The sequence below is a fragment of the Echinops telfairi genome, unplaced genomic scaffold, assembly GCF_000313985.2.
Source record: "Echinops telfairi isolate 266 unplaced genomic scaffold, ASM31398v2 ScPeMD7_443;HRSCAF=831, whole genome shotgun sequence".
Lineage (NCBI taxonomy): Eukaryota > Metazoa > Chordata > Mammalia > Afrosoricida > Tenrecidae > Echinops > Echinops telfairi.
The window spans coordinates 44,869,855-44,888,398 of record NW_022104341.1 but is presented as its reverse complement, the minus strand read 5'-3'; the positions used below and the strand labels follow the sequence as shown (position 1 = coordinate 44,888,398).

Sequence of the window (18,544 nt, the reverse complement as noted above, 5' to 3'; positions counted from 1 at the left end):
ACAACAGAAAAGTGGGTGAAGGGAGACGTGGGACAGGGCAAGGTATTACAAAATAATAATTTATAAATTATCAAGGGCTCATGCAGGAGGGGGGAGCTGGGAGGGAGGGGAAAAATGAGGACCTAATGTGGGGGGCTTAAATGGAGAGGAAATGTTTTGAGAATGATGAGGGCAATGAATGTACAAATGCCCTTTACACAATTGATGTATGTATGGATTGTGATAAGAGTTGCATGAGCCCCTAATAAAATGATTAGGAAAAAAAAGCCCCCAATAAAATGATTTATTAAAAATTTGAAAAAAAGAACTGTTGAACTTGAAAAAAAAAAAAAGGTTAATTTTAGGACCCTAACTCATTAAACTTCATAAATAACTTTAAAAAAAAAAGGTTAGTAACATGTAAAAGTGATCAGGTTCAAGTCCTTGTTATTTAGCTGTTTACAAAATAGAATTTGCAGGATTACAAAGGTATAGTAAAAAGTATCCAATTCTGTGGTAGCTATATAATTGTCAATTTGCGAGGATTATGAGTGAAGGGGTGGAGTCTAGTCTGTCAATCAGATCATAGCCAATGAGTCCTCTGTGTGGGCATGGCCTTTTGCTGATAATTCTGGGAAATCCAGTACTTCCTCCTGGAAGGCAGGAGACAGGTCTCTCTCTTTGCTTACTCCCTAGGAGACATTTCAGCTAACATGACATATGGAACTATGCTAGTGCCCTTGGAAAAGATACAGGACCTACCCTGATGCAATCAGACCTCTGAAGCTGGATAAACAATGCAGAGACCCCTGCCAGTGCTGAGATGCTTCCAATGCCACTGGATCCAAAGGCTTTCTACCCACTGGCCTGTGATCGTCTACATTCAGCATCATTGCATGTGTTTCATGAGTCTGAAGAGGACTTTATAGATTGGTATCGGACATATGGGCTAATATTGGATTTATGGACTTGATCTGTACTGGGCTGGGATGTTTTCTGAATGTTCAATTGCTCTTGTATATAAACCTCTCCCATATATATATGTGTCTCCATGAATTTGTTTCTCTAGTCTACCCAGACTAACACAAATGTCTTAAAATTTAATAACTGGTAGTTTAGTATATTGTTAAAGTTTTTCTTTTGGTTAATTATATTTTAAACATCTAAATTATCAACTGGTGTTTTACTTTTTTAAAAAACAAAAACCAATCTAAGAAGAAGGCAAAGACTGTATACTTACTACTAGCAGTTCCATGATGACAAATGACTGACAGAAGATCATATGTCACAATTTGACCTGGGCTATCCTTAGCAAGAAATGGCTGTAGATCCAAACCTTCTAATGGAAATGAAACATGGGTACTGATTTTGGTGGAAAACATCAGTTCATGTCTAAATCGTTTAAGGTGAATGCATAAAATCTAAAAGAGAAAAAAAATCCCTAAATTACTGTATTTTGTTACCAAAAAAATACAAAATTATTCTTAGTGGTGAAATTCAGTAAATTCTTCATGAGTTTTATTCTACAAAAATGAAATTATAAAACTGTACAAAATAATCTTTAATGTTATGCATTAGATAAAGAAGTCTATGGTAAGTTCAATGTCCATGTTAAAACTTTATTCTATAATTATGACTAATCTGAATTCCAGAGATAATAAAATATGCAAATGATGAAATATGGTACTCTCGAGTTCATATGCACTTGTTCTTCTAATTTTATACTTCACACCTGCAAGACTTAGGTTTGATTAAACTATTCTAGTTTTACTAGAAACGGTATTTAACGGTATACAACTCAATTTTTTAAAAATGAATAATCTTAATAAAGTATACATCATAACTGATCAATCCAAACATTTCATTCTTCAATTATGACCTTTTACTATATTATAGTGCGTTAATGCTTTATGTTCTTAACACATAAAATGAACTGAGTTACAGTAAATTCCATACCTCGGGAAACTTTTGTACTTTACAGAACTTTACTCCATTTCTCAACCTACGGTGGAGGAAATGGAAAACCAAAATAAATAAACCTATTTTCTACATAAATCTACAAAAGTTTTAGTATACTTAAATTTACAGCAACATCTATTTAAGAACATAGAGACAATGGTAGTCTAGAAATTTTCGCTATTGAATTATATGCTACACATTTTAAAATACAAGTAAGTGTTCTAGTAATCAAAATGTTGGCATCCCCACATATCAGGCATCAAAGGGCGCAGAACAAACAATCCTATGGATGCAAACAATGGAGGGGAGGGGAACGGGGGAGAAACGGGACAGAGTGGAGACCCAAAGCCCATCTGTAGACAATTGGACATCCCCTCACAGAAGGATCACAGGAAGGGACCAGTCAGCCAGGGTGCAGTATCGCATCAACGAAACATACACCATTCTTCTAGTTCTTTAAGGCTTCCTCCCCCCGCTATCATGACTCCAGTTTTACCTTACAAATCCAGCTAGACCAGAGCATGTACACTGGTACAGAGAAAAGCGCACAACCCAAGGAATCCAGAACAGATAAACGCCACAGGATCAACAAAGAGAGTATCAATACCATGAGGGTAGAAGGAAGGTGGGGAGAGAAGGGGAGAACTGTTCACAATGATCGACGTATAAACACACCCCAAAAAAGGAAGGGTGAACAACAGAAAAGAGGGTGAAGGGAAGTAGTGGTCGGTGTAAGACATGAAAATAATAATTTTAAAGTATCAAGGGTTCATGAGGGAGGGAGGGTTGGAGAGAGAAGTAAAAAAATTAGAAGCTGATACCAAGCACTCAATAGAAAGAAAATGTTTTTTAAATGATGGCAACATTATGTACAAATATGCTTGACATAATGGACGAATGTATGGATCGTGGTAAGAGCTGTAAGAGTCCCCAATAAAAGGATTAAATAAAAAACAATGTTGGGATTCCTCATTAAGAATAATTTATTAAAGGAAGCAAGGTAAAGCAAAATGTCAATTTAGTAAGATTGGTTCATTCAGGCGAACATATTAAAATTCTTATTTTCAAATGTGAAAACAAATAGTTTAAGATAAACAAATACTATTAATAACCAAAGTTAATATACATGTCATTGATCACTACTTTGGATTTAGGGGTTGATGCAAAATGTGTTCCATTGTTCACTCTATCTTATCCTAGTCTGTTTCTCTTTATAAGCTCCTACTTCAGGCCAACCCTGCCCCCTCCTGACCCCACCCCTTTAGGTTGTCAGCTAAGACTTGAAAGAAAACCTGGAAATCAATATTTTTCCAATTCAAGGAATACTGGCTAGAAGTAGTTTTTTCTAGAAGGATAGACAGTTTTTCATCTTCTGTCAATCATACAGATTAATAAGATTCCTTTTTATCCAATAACTGCAAATCAATGTTGCCTTGAGTTACTGACAACCACCAGGAGTTTGCATTATTACAAACCTCTGCCATCTAACCACTGCTTCCAACGCAGGGGCCTCATGTCATCGCTTTCCTATTTCAGAGACCCAGAAAATGGTTCTAGGCTATGACAAAAATAGTCTGCTTACTGCACAACTCTCTTTAATATATTTAAAACACTGAATTGTAGGGCATGTGAATTATATGTCAATAAAACTTAATTAAAAAAAACACGTTTGCTTAATTAAGTCACCAATTTTCTTCCTGATTTACCAACCAAGGAACCTTAATAGTCAGAATTTATCATAAGACAGACATAAGAAGCTAATAATAGATAATAAGAAAAAAATAGAGTTTTCTTAATTGTCTTTTTATTCTGCCACTATATGGCATATAATCTTTAAGGTTGGTAAAAATCTTTGGGGACTAAAGGAAACTTGCAACAATGGATTTTTACAGTGACTTCAACTTCCTGGGTCTAACCTTTAAAAGTGGTAATACATAAGAAAATATTACCTTATACATAATTTAACCCACATAAGAAAATATGCCATTATCCCAGTACATCTTTTGTAACAACACCTGCAAAATGTTCTGTGCAAAATCACATACTTCTTTCAAGCTATAAAATAAACATTTAAAGATCTTACCCAGAACTATTAAAATTTTTCAACTTTTACCTCAAACTTGTTTCATTGGACAACTAATCTTTAAATTTTTACTGGGGCAAAGTATTCTGGCCTCTATTTCTCAAAACTACAATGGCAAATTAATTCCACATGTCCAATGAAAACAACCATTAATTTCACATGTCCAATGAAAACAACCATTTAAAATGCAAAATATGCCATCAGAATCATTGATAGTGTAACTTACTTTTTGCATTTTTCACAACTGTACATATTGTCACCTGCAAATGGAACAAACCTGGTCATTCTTCTCAAATTAAAAGCAATTCATCTCTCCTGGTTCTGCAATCCCTTGACTCTGCCACATGTTGGCATCACATCTAGTAAAACCAGGCTCGTTATTTTACTATTTCAGCCGCTGCTCATGAGCCAGGTCACGATGCTCATCGTGCATAAAATTCAGTCCGTTCCCCTTTCTCTCAAACGTGCAGGCCTACCTCAAATAACTATCTCCCATTTATTCATTTAGCAAAACTTACTGTTTTGTTACATGCCAAACTCTTTGCAAGATGTTGAAGATTCAAAAATTGAAATAGATCTTAAATACTATGGAAGAGCTTACAATTATACTAGTTTAAAGCTGTAATTAAGTCCTCATGGTGGCTGCCATGTCCCTTCCTTGAATCTTCAAAACTTAGTATTGTCTGGTACTATGGGATGTATAAATTCTTTCAGGATATATACAGGCAGTTTGTGTGTCATGAGCAAGTCTGTCCCGGTGTCGTCAAGAATTTGGAAGTTCGAGCAAGTACACAGGATTCTTATTTAGCTTTACTTTTGTTCAATAAAAGCCTCAAAACATTTCCAATACTAAAACCTGCACATGATGCAAATGAGGGTGACAATGATGAAGAACAGTAGGGGTTGGTTCATTCATTTCAAAATAAGTAAAAAAATTACATAGCATTAAAGCAGCACTTTAAAGATGGCATCTGACCATGCTGCGTGGCTATGTGTGGTTCCCGACAGCCCATCCAATAATCAAATCTCATCACACATCAGACTCCTCACACCTCTTCTAAGCCTCCCATTCCAAGGCTTCCGCCTGTAATGTTTCCTATTCGAGTCACTGTGATAATTCACAGAAACTGTAAAAATTCCAGTTGATTCCTATTTTTGCTTCACTAGACAAGATAGAACTGCATTAAGAAGTAGGAGTTTTCCTTAGTCAGACATTTATAGCCCAGGAAATTGCCTGTTGCCCTTTTAATATTAATACCATGGTTGATATTGGCAGTGTGCCAATATTGGGAAGAACTTATTTAAGAATGTAAGCCATCTAGTTACTCCACTTGTATGAAGACATTTTATGCTTAGTACCACTACTTCAGATGTACCCACAACAATTTAGCCAAGATAAAAACTTTTATTTGTCTTACCTTTCAGTTCATCTCTGGCGAAGAAGGCAGCAAGACAATCTTGCAAGGTTACTATTGGACCCCAAAACCAGCTAGGGACACAGGAGACAACAAACCTGAAATATCATTGATAGAAAGAAAGAAAGAAAAGGAAGTGTTCTGCCAGTACAGCAGAAACAGCAGTTTTAACAAGCAATAAACACAAAGATAAACATACGTACCTTTTCACATATTCCATGAAAAAAGCAATCCACCCTTGTGGAGCATAAGCTTCGCCACATGATCCTGCTTTGACTATAGATGTCGGGTGACTCGAGGAATGCAGCTTAGCAAGGTCCTCCTTGCCAGGGATTGGCAAGGAGAGATCTTGAAAGGTCTCGAGGGTTACAGACACCTAAAATTGTTTTGTGTTTTAAAATTGGGATGGAAACAGTCTAGCACAAACATTTATGAGGATCAATTTTAAGACTGCTGAGACCAAAGCAAGCTAGGCAATAAACAATAAAGTTGCTTTTACAACAACAAAAGCAAAAAGCATTTGCTCTGTATAGGTGCTCTTCTAAATGCTCTTAAAACAATAATTTTAATATTCACATGAAAACTAACTAGTTGCATCCCCATTATAATCAAGGACTCTGTGGCTTAAAGAAATGTTCCAAATCCAGCTATTGTAGCTTGACGTTCAACAAACTCCTAAAGTTGATGTATTGGTCATTAAAAATAGATCTTTTGTGACTTTCAAAAAGTGTTAGAAAAAGGGAAGGAAAACCTGGCATCTAATTTTTAATTAACTGAAAATATTGCTGAGAATTTTAAATATTTCATACCAAAATATATAATTTCATAATATTCCTACAAGAGACACAAGATTTAACCTAAAATGGTAACATCATGATTAGAATTTTAGAGAGGATGACTCTTATGAGGCTACATTATATGACAGATTATTAATATCACTAGTGGCAAAAAAAATCCTTGTATTCAATATGGATTTAAGTAATATGGCTACAAGGCTAGTTTGCATAAAGCAAAACTGCTCTGTTAAGAATAACTAAAAGAAACTGAAAAGTAGACACTATCAATCCATCACTCTTTATTATATGAGACTCAATTTGAATACGAGAAAATATTTTCGAGCCACAGTTTATCACACACATCACATTCATAACTTTGTGCTTGTGAACAAAAACAGTTTCCCAGTGAAACAGCACAAAAAATTTATCAGCCTTGGAAGAAAATACATGTTACAAATTCTTGTTGCTTAGCAACTTCGGCTTATAAGTGATTAGGTAGAGGAAGACCTGAGTTACTGTTTCCTGCTAATGCAGGTCTATCCAATGAGGGGTCAAGATCAGTCTTTATAACAGGATGCTGTTGACATGTCCAAAAGAAATTCTCCTAGATTTAATTTATACTGATATACATCAATTTATGATCATCAGTACTAAGGAGACGGAATTAAAATATTAACATTTTAAGGGCAATTTTGCTAGATTTCTTCAAAAGAGAATTTGATGGAAATTTTCCATGGATCATAATTTCGTCATACTCACCCTGTCACAAGTCAAACACTGCACTGAACTAATAATTGTTCCATCAAATATGTCTGATATAACACTTCTGTATTTCTTGTGCTGTTTTTTTCGCTTTGGAGATGATGCAGATGGAGCTAGGATTTAAAGTACAGATAATTAGGAGAAGGAGGAATCAGCTTTGCCCTTAAGAACAAAAACAAGGACAATGATGCCTTTACCATTACTACTCAACATTGTACTGGAAGTTTTAAACAGCACAATTAGTAAAAGACAAAGAAATAAAAAGTATCCATATTGAAAATGAAATGAAACTCTCTATGTGCAAATGATACAATTTCATACATAGATAATTTAAAAGAGTGCATAAGAGAGCTCTAATTGAATTCTGAAAGTTTCGGGACACAAGATCAACACACAGAAGTCAGTTGTGCTCCTACACACGAGTAATGAATAAATCAAAAAGGAAATTAAGAGAACAATTTCAATTATAACACCACCTGAAGGAATAAATACCTGGGAATAAACGTATCCTAGGAATTGAAAGACAACACAGTGAAAATTATAAAGCATTTATTGAAATAAGTTAATGAAGACTTAATGGAAAGATGTCTCATGCTCATTGATAACTAAGAAATAAAAGTCAAAGCCTATTGCTACAGAATCATAGAAATAGTAATTAAACAGAAATATCAAAATATGAAGCTACTGCTTCTGAACACATCCTCCATCTAAATCCATACACTTCTAAAGGCCCTGTTCCCATCTCTTACTCTAACCCTTTTCCAAAGAAGTCTGCTGGTTTTCACCATATCAAATGGGTAGTTTTAGATCCTCAGGGACTCAAATTATAGTTCTTTTCAATGTTCTGTGAGTTTAGAGAAGAAAAAGAAGTCTGACAGGGCAAGATCAAGGCTATATGGTAATAAAATACTCAAATTCTCCCTGGCCTTTTTTCTACCAGTGCAGTTTTCTATTTTCTCAAAATTTCATAATAAGCCCCTGTGATTATTCTGTGTCCTTTGAGAATATCTGTCAACAGTCAAAACAACCTTCGAGCTGACCTGTCATAAATGTTCAGAAGCTAGCCCAGAAGCTCCCTCTAGAAGGAACTGTTTTAATTAAACCATTTTGGTTTCTGAAGGCACCCAAAAGAGACAAAGACAAAAATATTACTGAGAAAATTTGCCCATAGACATCCAATGATCATAAAGACTAGTTTAAACACTTTGTTTGAAATAGACCCATGCATCCATAGGGTCTGAATGAGTGAAAACCCAACTTGATAGCAGTGTGTTTAGTTGTGGTGTTTATGTCTAAGAGAACTTTGAAAGTTCATGGGATAAAAATAGAATGAAAAGATCACAAAATTTTTTCACGAACTTTTTGAAACATCCTCACTCATAAACTAGAACCATGTACTTATCTTACCCTCATATAATTAAGGCATCAATATTACCAAAAATAACCTTTAGATTAAATGTAATCCCTGTCAAAATTCTAAGAAGGATTTTTTCAAAAATGGGAAATACTAGTCCTCAAATTCATGTAGAATTACAAGGACCCCTGATTAGTTAAAACAACCTTACATGTGAAAAACAGCATTTAAAGTACTCACACTTGCTGATCTCAAAGCTTTTATAAAGCTACAGTAATCAAAACTGGGTGAGAGGGGTGCATGTGTGGCATTGGCATGAGAACACATGATACAGACCAAAGCAATAGAACTGAAAGTCCAGAAATAAGTCCATCTGTATTGTCAACTCCTTTATAACAGGAACACCAAGCCCATTTGATAAAGGAAAAACTGTTTCTTCAATAATAAACTGCACTGGGACAACGGAATCCCCACAGGCAAAAGGAGGAGTTGGACCACTACCTCTCATGTGACAAAAAAAATAAAATTTATGAGTAGCCTAAACACAAGAATTAAAGTTATGAAGCTAACAGAAGAAAAAATGCAGGTAAATTTTCAAGATCTTATATTTAAAGAGCATGTTAGTGCAAGGTAAGGACTGTGTCCTGTGTTACTAAACCACTTATATAGAAACATTTGGAATTGGAACCCAAAGTACAGTGTAAACCTCCACCCAAAAGACATTAAAAATAAATAAATATTACAAACACAAAGCTAACATATAACCTAAGAACTCATTATCAGGAATTTACACTACACAGATAAAAAGTTAGGTTCACATCAAAGTCTACACATGAATGTTACAGCAGCATTATTCATAATCACCAAATCTGAAAGTAATTCAATTATCTTTCAATAAAGAAATGGGATAAAGTGCGGTTCAGCCACATGGCTTAGTAAAAGGAATGAATTATTCAGTCAATAAACATTGTGACTAAATCTCAATAGCATTATACTAAGTAAAAGATGAGAGCCTTCTTATATGACATTCTGAAAAAGGTAAAGTAACAGGAGTGGAAAGAGATAAACATTACCATGGTTTCGGCATGGCTTCGGCAGTGTATAAGAGAATATACTTTTGGGGATACTGGAATTGTTCAATACCCTATTGGTGGCATCAGTACAATCTATACATGTGTTAGTACGTTAATAATACCATACGCACAAGAAAATTAATTGTACTATTGGTAAATTAGAGAGTTCCACACATGGCAAATGTTCAAATAATGGTTGTATAAAAATATTATCAACTCAATATTGAAAGGATAGAGTAATACTTAATGATTAACATTTGCGTAGTTGAGCCTTTACCTTTCTTGTGTGGGGGTGCCAATCCTGGCCATAAATTGCCAGATTTTGGAGGGCTTGCTGATACACGTGGGCTAGCACCTTCATTTGATGGGCGCACCTGTGGTGCAGATAAGTCATTCAAGTGGACATCGGTGATATACTCTGTAATATTTGAAATGTGCATAAAAGCTTGTTAAAATTCTCCTACCACGTGTCAAAAACATCATTTACAGATTGATTTGAGATTTTTAATACAATTCACATTAACAAATATCAGATGAACTAATGGAAACAGTGTTTCTAAGGAAAATAAGTATTTTTTTCAAGTAGAAATTCAATTCATGTTTTGTTTTCTTTCTTTTATTAAATCATTTTATTGGGGGCTCGTCCAACTCTTATCATAATCCATACATACATCAATTCATGTTTATATGCATTACTATTGTAGGGGGCATTCAAGAAGTGAGACAAACTGTCATGATCCAAACTTAACATTAAGAATAAATGATATTGGGATAGTTTTCAGTTTTAAAACCATGTAGAAGGTTATCATCCCACACTAATAATTAATAGTATGTCAGTAGTAAAACTCAAGAAATTTGGCATAACTATAAACTCTTTTAATCTTACTCTGATAAAGGATAAATACCCCTTTGTCAGAAAGGCTCTTTTTTCAGAATCAAATTATAACATGAACTGAGAAAATATAAGCTCCTCAATATCTTGATACTTTTTATTGGCTTCCTACTATCAATGCAAAGGACCTACTCAATATTTCATACAGAATTTTTGTAGACATTGTACAACTATTGCTCACAGAAGTCTTATTTATCTCAGGTATGACTGAACACAGAGTGACATTAATGCAATCTAGGTCAAGAGTTAGTAACATTTCTTCCTGTAAAAAAACCAAAGAGTACCTACAAATAACACTATCATTTTCATTATCAAATTATTAAATTATCACCTGAAGCTCTGCTGTGTATTTGTACTTTGACAGTTTCTTGGTTATTCAAGTTGACAGTTTCAGATACAGTGTCTCTACCTTTATCTAATTCTCCTTCAGAATTCATTTTATTAATCTTATTGCACGTCTTCTCTTTTTGCCAATCTTTTGATATTTCTGAATTGTTCTCATCTTCTTGAATTAACATTGTTGTTTCATTATTATCTTCAGAAAACCCCTTAGAGCCATTTTCATTTTCTGCTTTATCACTACTGCCGCAAGATTCACAGGACTGGAAATCTACATCTGACTGGCTCTTGTCTTCATCCATACTCTCCTCAGTGCTTATAGTTTGAGTGTCTTCCTCTACTTCCATGACCTGCTCTTTTAATTCTTCATGAAGCAGATCCATTAAACACTGAAGGAATTCTTGAGCATCCTAATGTATCAGCAATACAGATATTACTGTGTTATTAAAAACATGTATACATAGAACTTCAAGGAAAATATAAAAAAGTGAGGTTATCAGCTGATTTATAAATGTACAACATTAAACTTGAATACAGGTTTGCAGAACATAAAGCACTAGCAAGAATGAAAAGTAAATTTAAGAAAGTTATATAAATAAAACAAAGATACTAATAAACCAAAGGTGACCTGGATGTCAGCTATAAAGCACAAAAACAGAAAAACGAACAATGAAGAAAATAAGAATTTCTATTAGAAGATGAAGATATGTGCTAAATTCAAATAGTTTTAGATTACAATTTTTATCAAATCTTAATCCAAATATTAAAATAAAAATATGTTGTCATCAAATTTCAAGGAAAAATTATTGATCTACTTAGGAGGTTTATTCAAAATATCAATTCCTATGCCCTAACTTACATCTACCAACTCATACTCTGTAGAGGAATGTGCATCTAACAAAAGGATTTGGGGATATATAATGATTTAGAAAAGAAATAAAATATACCACAGGCCAATGACTATTATCATTAAAAGATATTAGAGACTGCACTGATAATTAAAACTGACATGAAGTATGAATTGAAAAAAAAAGGACAAGCCAATGAAACAGGTGAGAAAGCCCATAAGTAGACTTTATTTTTTATTAGTCAAAGTATAATTAAAAAATAAATGTCAAAATCAGACAAATTTTTAAAGACTGGGACAATTTCTTAGCTATTTGTGAATAAGTTCAATTTTGATTATAATATAATGCTGAAATAAATGCCAGATATATTGAAGAACTAATTATAAAAACATAAAATACACAAAGTATAAGCAAAAATTTATCTGATCTTCAAATATATGTTTTAAGCTAAAATGACTAGAAATGTATTAAAATATTTACTCACAACAAAATTTAAAATTTTTTAAATATTCAATACTAAGAGTAGGAAAATTATAAGCAACAAATGATAAATAATTATTAACCTTAGTAATTAAAAACATAGAAAATGATCCCAGAATCAGTGGGTAAATTAAATAAACAAAGTATCATATATGTGTATAAGCCGAGTTTTCAGCACATTTTTCTTTTTAAATCATTTTATCAGGGGCTTGTACAATTCTTATCACAATCCATACACACATCAATTGTGTCAAGCACATTTGTATATTTATTGCCAGCATCATTCTCAAAACATTTTTTTTCTACTTGAGCCTTTGGTATCAACTCATTTTTTCCCCTCCTTCCCCATTCCCACCCCCACCCCCAATGAACCCATGATACTTTATAAATTATTATTATTTTGTGATATCTTACACTGTCCGACATCTCCCTTCACCCTCTTTTCGGTTGTCTGTCTCCAAGGGAGGGAGTTATATGTAGATCCTTGTAATCGGTTCCCCTTTCTACTCCACCTTCCCTTCACCCTCCCAGTATCACTACTCTCACCACTGGTCCTGACGGGATCATCTGTCCTGGATTCCCTGTGTTTCCAGTTCTCTAGGTGGACTTGTACGGTAGAATTGGGATCATGATAGTGGAAAGAGGAAGCATTTAGGAACTAGAGGAAAGTTGTATGTTTCATCATTGCTACACTGCACCCTAACTAGCTTGTCTCCTCCCTGGGGCCCTTCTGTAAGGGGGTGTCCAGTTGCCTACAGATACACTCACCTTCATTTACAGTGATATGATCTTTTTGTTCCTTGAAGCCTGATACCTGATCCATTCAACACCTCGTGGTAACACGGGATGGTGTTCAGCACATTTTTTAATACAGTTTTATGGTAAAAGTAAGTGCCTTGGCTGATATTCAGGTCAGCTTATACTTGAGTATATACGGTAATTAAAAGACTATACATAATATTAAGCCACAGCAAAATTTTGATTGAAAAGCAACATAAAGATTTACCTGCTGGGAATATCCCCGAAATGTTGGATTTACAGTTTTAATTCCTTGAAATAGATTAGTAGGCATCACAGATCCTGGCCTAAGTAAATATAATTTGAGAGATCAATTTTGTGATTTTTAATTTTTATCTTTGAAATAACCAAAATTTCAAAGTATTAAATACACTGGAAAGTCATTATATATCTAAAAATCATTCAGAAATACCCAAAATTCTTTTTCATGGGTTCACCAGAACATTTCATCACTGATAATTAAAAAAACAAAAACAAAACAAAAAACCACCTTGCCATCTGCAACACATTGCAACCTCAAGGGTTAAGTAGTAGAACTGTTCCCTAGGGTTTTCTTTACAGATGCATGATGTTGTCTATTGGTCCAATTATGTTGACAAGCTCAAAACAGAACTTCACAAGCCCACTAATATTCTACTTTTTTTCAACTCTATATTTGATCAGATATTAAAATGTGTCTCCTCAAAATATGTCAATTTGACTGGACCCTGAGTTTTTGTGATTTATTAGTCATTATGTAAGGATGTACTGTGCTAATTATATAATGATGTAATTATCTCCTATGTTGTGATCCGATGAGATCAGCAAATCAATTTTAAGGTGATTGCAATGGGATCTACCACCTTTACTCAGGTGATAGCTGTGATTCAAAATAAGGAGACCTCAAAAAGTTGGAGGGAAAAATCGATTATCTTTTCATTCCATTTTCCACAAACTTTTGAAGCCCCCTCAAAAAAGGGGCTTTTCCCTGGGGTACAGCCTGCATTATCTTTTATCTTATGTACATAAAAGGATAGAGAAGCAGCAGAGAGAGAGAGAGGCCTTGCTTCCACTAAGAATGAAGAGCCAGGACCTGGGGCCCATGTGCCAGGAAGCTCTTAGACCCTGAAATCAGATAGCTAACCTCCTGAACTGTAAGCGAATAAACTTTCTGTCACTAAAGCTATTCCCTCGCTGTATACGTCTACTATAGTAGCAGTAGGTAACTAAGATAACCTCCACCAATACTGATTTAAGAATATAAATATATTAAGTACATACCTGCTTTTGTGCCACAGTTCTGTCATTAATTTGTGATAACTTTTACAAATGGCTGGTTTCTTATCTGTTCGAGCTAGCCCTCCACAATCAAGAAAAAATTGCGTCAAAGGTGGGCTAGTTAAAAAACAAAGAAAGGACAAAAAGCATCAAAAGAGAATCAAAGCTGAACCATGAATCAACTTCTGGACACACTCAAAAGACAGCACAAACTCTCCCAGAAGCGATTATTTTCTTGGATCTCTTTCAAGAACAAGGATTTCTCCCTACGAAGTCCTCCACATTGCCAGCTCCAAAGAACACCTCTCATTGTCTCTCAGTAGAATGTGTCAGAGGTTACTGCTCTCATCCCTCAACAACCCGACTCTTGAACATAATACATTTTTAAAACTTCTCCCCTCCCTGGGAGACGAACAACAGAAAAGTGGGTGAAGGGAGACAGCAGACAATATAAGACATGAAAAAATAATACTAATTTATAAATTATCAAGGGTTCGTGAGGGTGGGAGGGTGGGGGAGGAAGGTAAAAAAATGAGGAGCTGATGCCAAGGGCTCAAATAGAAAGCTAATGTTTTGAGAATGATGATGGCAATAACTGTACAAATTTGCTTGACACAATGGATGTACGTATGGATTATGATAAGAGTTGTACGAGCCCCCAATAAAATTATTTTTTTAATATTTTCTCTTTATCTCTGCCAATTCTTTTCTTTTTTTGCTCCTTCTATTAATAGTCATCTATGAGAGTTCCTCAGACAAGATCTTTTTGGCTTCTCTTTGTTTACCATTTACCCTTTTCCCCGGTGATCTTAAATTACATATATAAACCAGCGGCGGCTAAATTTACATAAAAGCAAATATGCCTCTGCTCTTGCCTTACAGCAAATGCCAACACTAACATACTCCTGCCTTTCAAGTAGGTCTGCTCTTCCTCTACATCCCAGAAAATACTCTAACCTCAAGCTATGAATCTGTACGACAGCACAGTCTTTCATGAGACCGATTAGCTTTAGAGGGCCTCTTTGAAATCTATTCAGTTACAGGAAACTAATTGGGCAAAGAACCAATCCTGGTCTGGAATAAATTCACCAGTCAGTGAAGGCATTTGATTGCTATTTACTAATGTACTTCTTAGTAGCATTATGACCTTATCAGTCACATCTTTTACAAAAGAAATAAAAGTTCTTTAAACTTCTGGCAAAGTTATTTAAACCTGTGTGGGGTGTTTTGTTTGTCTGTTTAAGTAAAAAACAGTAACACTGACAAGGTTACTGTAATAGTACAATTATATTACTATTATTAAAATTTATACCTCTCTTTCTCTATCCACCCCATTCATGTCCTATCAACCAATCATTCTCCTAACTCCTTTCCTAATACTCTATTCAATTCAAGATAGCATAACTTGCCTAAATTACAAAAGATCCTGATATTCCTAATTCCATTCTTTTCCTCTCCCTAATCCACTGCCTAAATGGCAACTACAGGAATCTTTTAAAATTAGACGACTTAACTCCACTGTTCTAAGTCAAAGCAAACCCACTGCCATCAGTCCATTTCAAATCAGAGCCGCCCTATAGGACAGAGTAGAACTGCCCCCTGAGTTCCCAACGCTGTCTTCTGTACAGAAGCCGATGCCCAAACCTTTCACTCACAGAGAAGGTGGTGGGGTCAAGGCACCAACCATTCAGGGAGCAGCAGAGCACCACCAGGGCTCTGTAATGGCTTCTAACTACACTGAACATAAACACTCAATGGCAGTGAGTTGAGTTTCAGGGTCTAAATTGACCCAATGGCAGTGAAAAGGGCCAGAGCCTAGAAATGTCATAAATTCCCATTACATACAGGTTAACTCCTCAAAAATGCAAAGCTCTTTGCTACCTTAAGGTTTTCACAGAGTTGACCCTTCGGTCCAGAATGCTCTCACAATCTTTTCACCCAAATAATTAATTGAAATTTTTCTCATTTATTCTCCTTTATGTATTAGACTATTTTTTCTATCATGCAGATTTCAAGATGCAAAATAGTTTTTCCTCATTATAAAGCAATGCTTGCTTATTATAAATTTTAGTGATGTACAAATTACTCAAAAGAAATTTAAAATTATCTCAATTCTTTTGAGATAACCACATTAACAGTATGACCACCTTATTCAGTCCTTTAGATTAAATTTCTTTTTCAAAATTGTTATTTCTTCAGAGTCCTTGTCTGATCTCTTAATAAAAATTAAGTTTAATTATGCAGGATTATAGAACATGATAGATAATAAAAGGTAAAGTATTTAAACAAAAAACAAACCTACTGCCATCAAACCAAATCTGAGTCATGAAATAGTGAAGGGCACTGTAGGGTTTTCAGTGCTGGACATCTTTCCAGAAACAGACCACGACAACTTTCTCCTATGGAGCAGCAGAATCCAGCTTCTGGTTCGCAGCGGCCAAGTGTTTAACCACTGTGCTACTAGAACTCCATCATGTACTCACCAGGTTAGAACTAAATAAAAGTGAGACTACCGTAAGCTTTTCAGCACATTTTTAATGCAGTTTTTGTGGTAAAATTAGGTGCCTTGGCTGATATTCGGGTCGGCTTATACTCGAGTATACACAGACAGGAATGCACAAGTTTAGTCTCCAACTACTAATGCACAAAGGAGGCCCATTAAAATGAGCAATATGCCAAAGCCAGTAAATTCCGAATTCTGATCCTGATTCAATGTGTCTCAGTTTAAGTGCAATACCTGCCTCTGGACATAAACCTGATTTTTTTTTTAAAGAGGGAGGGGGGAGAGAAGAAGAGTTTATGAGGCTTTCAACCTGGAGAAAAACATAAAATATTTTCATAGAATCACTGAATTATAAGGGAGTGGTAGAAATTACCTTAAGTTCAATTCCTACATGTAAAACATAAATATAATAATCATGCAAAGGCACACAACTACCTAGGGACTAAGGTAGAACCAACAGTCCTAGGAAATGACAGACATGTGGAAAGCAACCCTTTTGGATTAACAATGATTTATGATCCATCCTTGGGAGTTCATCAACATGAAGAAAGGGGAAATACCGCACATACACATGTATAAACTGACCCAAATATCAGCCGAGGCACCTAATTTTACCACAAAAACTGCATTAAAAATGTGCTGAAAATCTCAGCTTATACACAAGCATATATGGTAACTTTTGTGGGAATATTTAATTCATACAATTTTCCAAATGGGGTCATTTCAGAAAGTTGGAGTATGGGGGAAATGCTCAGAGAAGAAGGCAGGAAGCACAGCTGGCTACTTATAGAATCCGTGGGCTAGGGCAGTCCACGGCTGCTGCAGCGTTTGCTCTCAGTTATTCTGGAAAGGTTGGTGGTTCACATCCAATCCGCAAGTGCTGCACATGAAAGGCCTGACATCTACTCCTGTAAAGATTACAGCCAGGGAAACCCACTCTAACATGAGGTCGCCAAGGGCTGAAAGCAACTCTCTGGCAACAATATTGTTTGTTTTGTTGGCTAAAGAAATGATGAAAATCATTAACTCTTTCCCATATTGCTAGTATGCGTCTCTTTCCTTCCTTGCCTTCGCTCTTTCTTCTTTGCATACTATAGTAACTAGGTTTTTTGTTCAGAGACCTTCTAAAACTATGTAAACAAAGTAACAACAATAAAATTAATTTCTCTACTTACCAATTGGAAAGAGCCTGCAAAGCAGCATTCATATAACATGTATTTCCAATATTTTTTAATCCTGTAAGTCCTAATAAGAAAAAAATGGAAATTATTTCATCATTCAGCAATGCAAAATTGACTCACAATTTTCTAGTCATCATTGTGTAGCTATAGTTCCCAAACTGCCATGCGCTACAGAAATACAGCAATCAGTGAGCTCAGAGAAGCCCAACTTCCACAAATCTCAGAATAATGAACTTGTTCATCTGTATGGGAACTAACATGAGGAGTCCCAGGGCTGGAGGAAGTAACTAAAGGGTTGGCAGTTCAAACCCACCCAGAGGCACACCAGACGAAAGGTGACAGCTTTACAAAGGCTGTGGAGCCCAGTTCTACACAACAACACATAGTGTCTCCTCTAATTGGAATCAGCATGATGACGAGTGCTTTGGTTTTGGTGATAGAACTCCAGTTATTAGTAAGTTTAATATATGAAATTTACAAAAGCAGACAGGCTCTCCTGTCAATTAACTAAAAATGCTCTCAGCCAAGAATATACATTTTTTTAAAATCATTTTATTAGGGGCTCATACAACTCTTATCACAATCCATACACACATCAATTGTGTAACGCGCATTTGTACATTAATTGCCCTCATCACTCTCAAAACATTTCCTCTCCACTTAAGCCCCCGGCATTAGGTCCTCAATTTTCCTTTCCCTCCCTGCTCACCTCTCCCTCATGAACCCTTGGTAATTTATAAATTGTTATTTTGTCATATCTTGCCCTATCCGACGTTTCCCTTCACCCACTTTTCGGTTGTCCGTCCCCCAAGGAGGAAGTCACATATAGTTCCTTGTAATCGGTT

General features: G+C 35.3%; 1 protein-coding gene across 3 annotated transcripts in view; it reads right to left on the bottom strand.

The window, feature by feature from the left end:
• Nucleotides 1–18,544, bottom strand: part of USP33 (ubiquitin specific peptidase 33) — a 68,059-nt gene that overhangs the window by 16,566 nt on the left and 32,949 nt on the right. For 2 of the 3 annotated variants that reach the window (XM_045291851.1, XM_045291853.1), the window contains 11 exons: nucleotides 17,694–17,763; nucleotides 14,019–14,132; nucleotides 12,967–13,045; nucleotides 10,625–11,042; nucleotides 9,679–9,819; nucleotides 6,972–7,087; nucleotides 5,640–5,812; nucleotides 5,440–5,534; nucleotides 4,248–4,281; nucleotides 1,936–1,981; nucleotides 1,220–1,400 (listed from right to left, as the gene is read on the bottom strand). In XM_045291851.1, the coding sequence (XP_045147786.1) occupies nucleotides 1,220–1,400; nucleotides 1,936–1,981; nucleotides 4,248–4,281; nucleotides 5,440–5,534; nucleotides 5,640–5,812; nucleotides 6,972–7,087; nucleotides 9,679–9,819; nucleotides 10,625–11,042; nucleotides 12,967–13,045; nucleotides 14,019–14,132; nucleotides 17,694–17,763 (1,467 nt within the window). The remainder of the gene's footprint in view (nucleotides 1–1,219; nucleotides 1,401–1,935; nucleotides 1,982–4,247; nucleotides 4,282–5,439; nucleotides 5,535–5,639; nucleotides 5,813–6,971; nucleotides 7,088–9,678; nucleotides 9,820–10,624; nucleotides 11,043–12,966; nucleotides 13,046–14,018; nucleotides 14,133–17,693; nucleotides 17,764–18,544) is intronic. The other variant, XM_045291852.1, reaches the window with a different exon arrangement.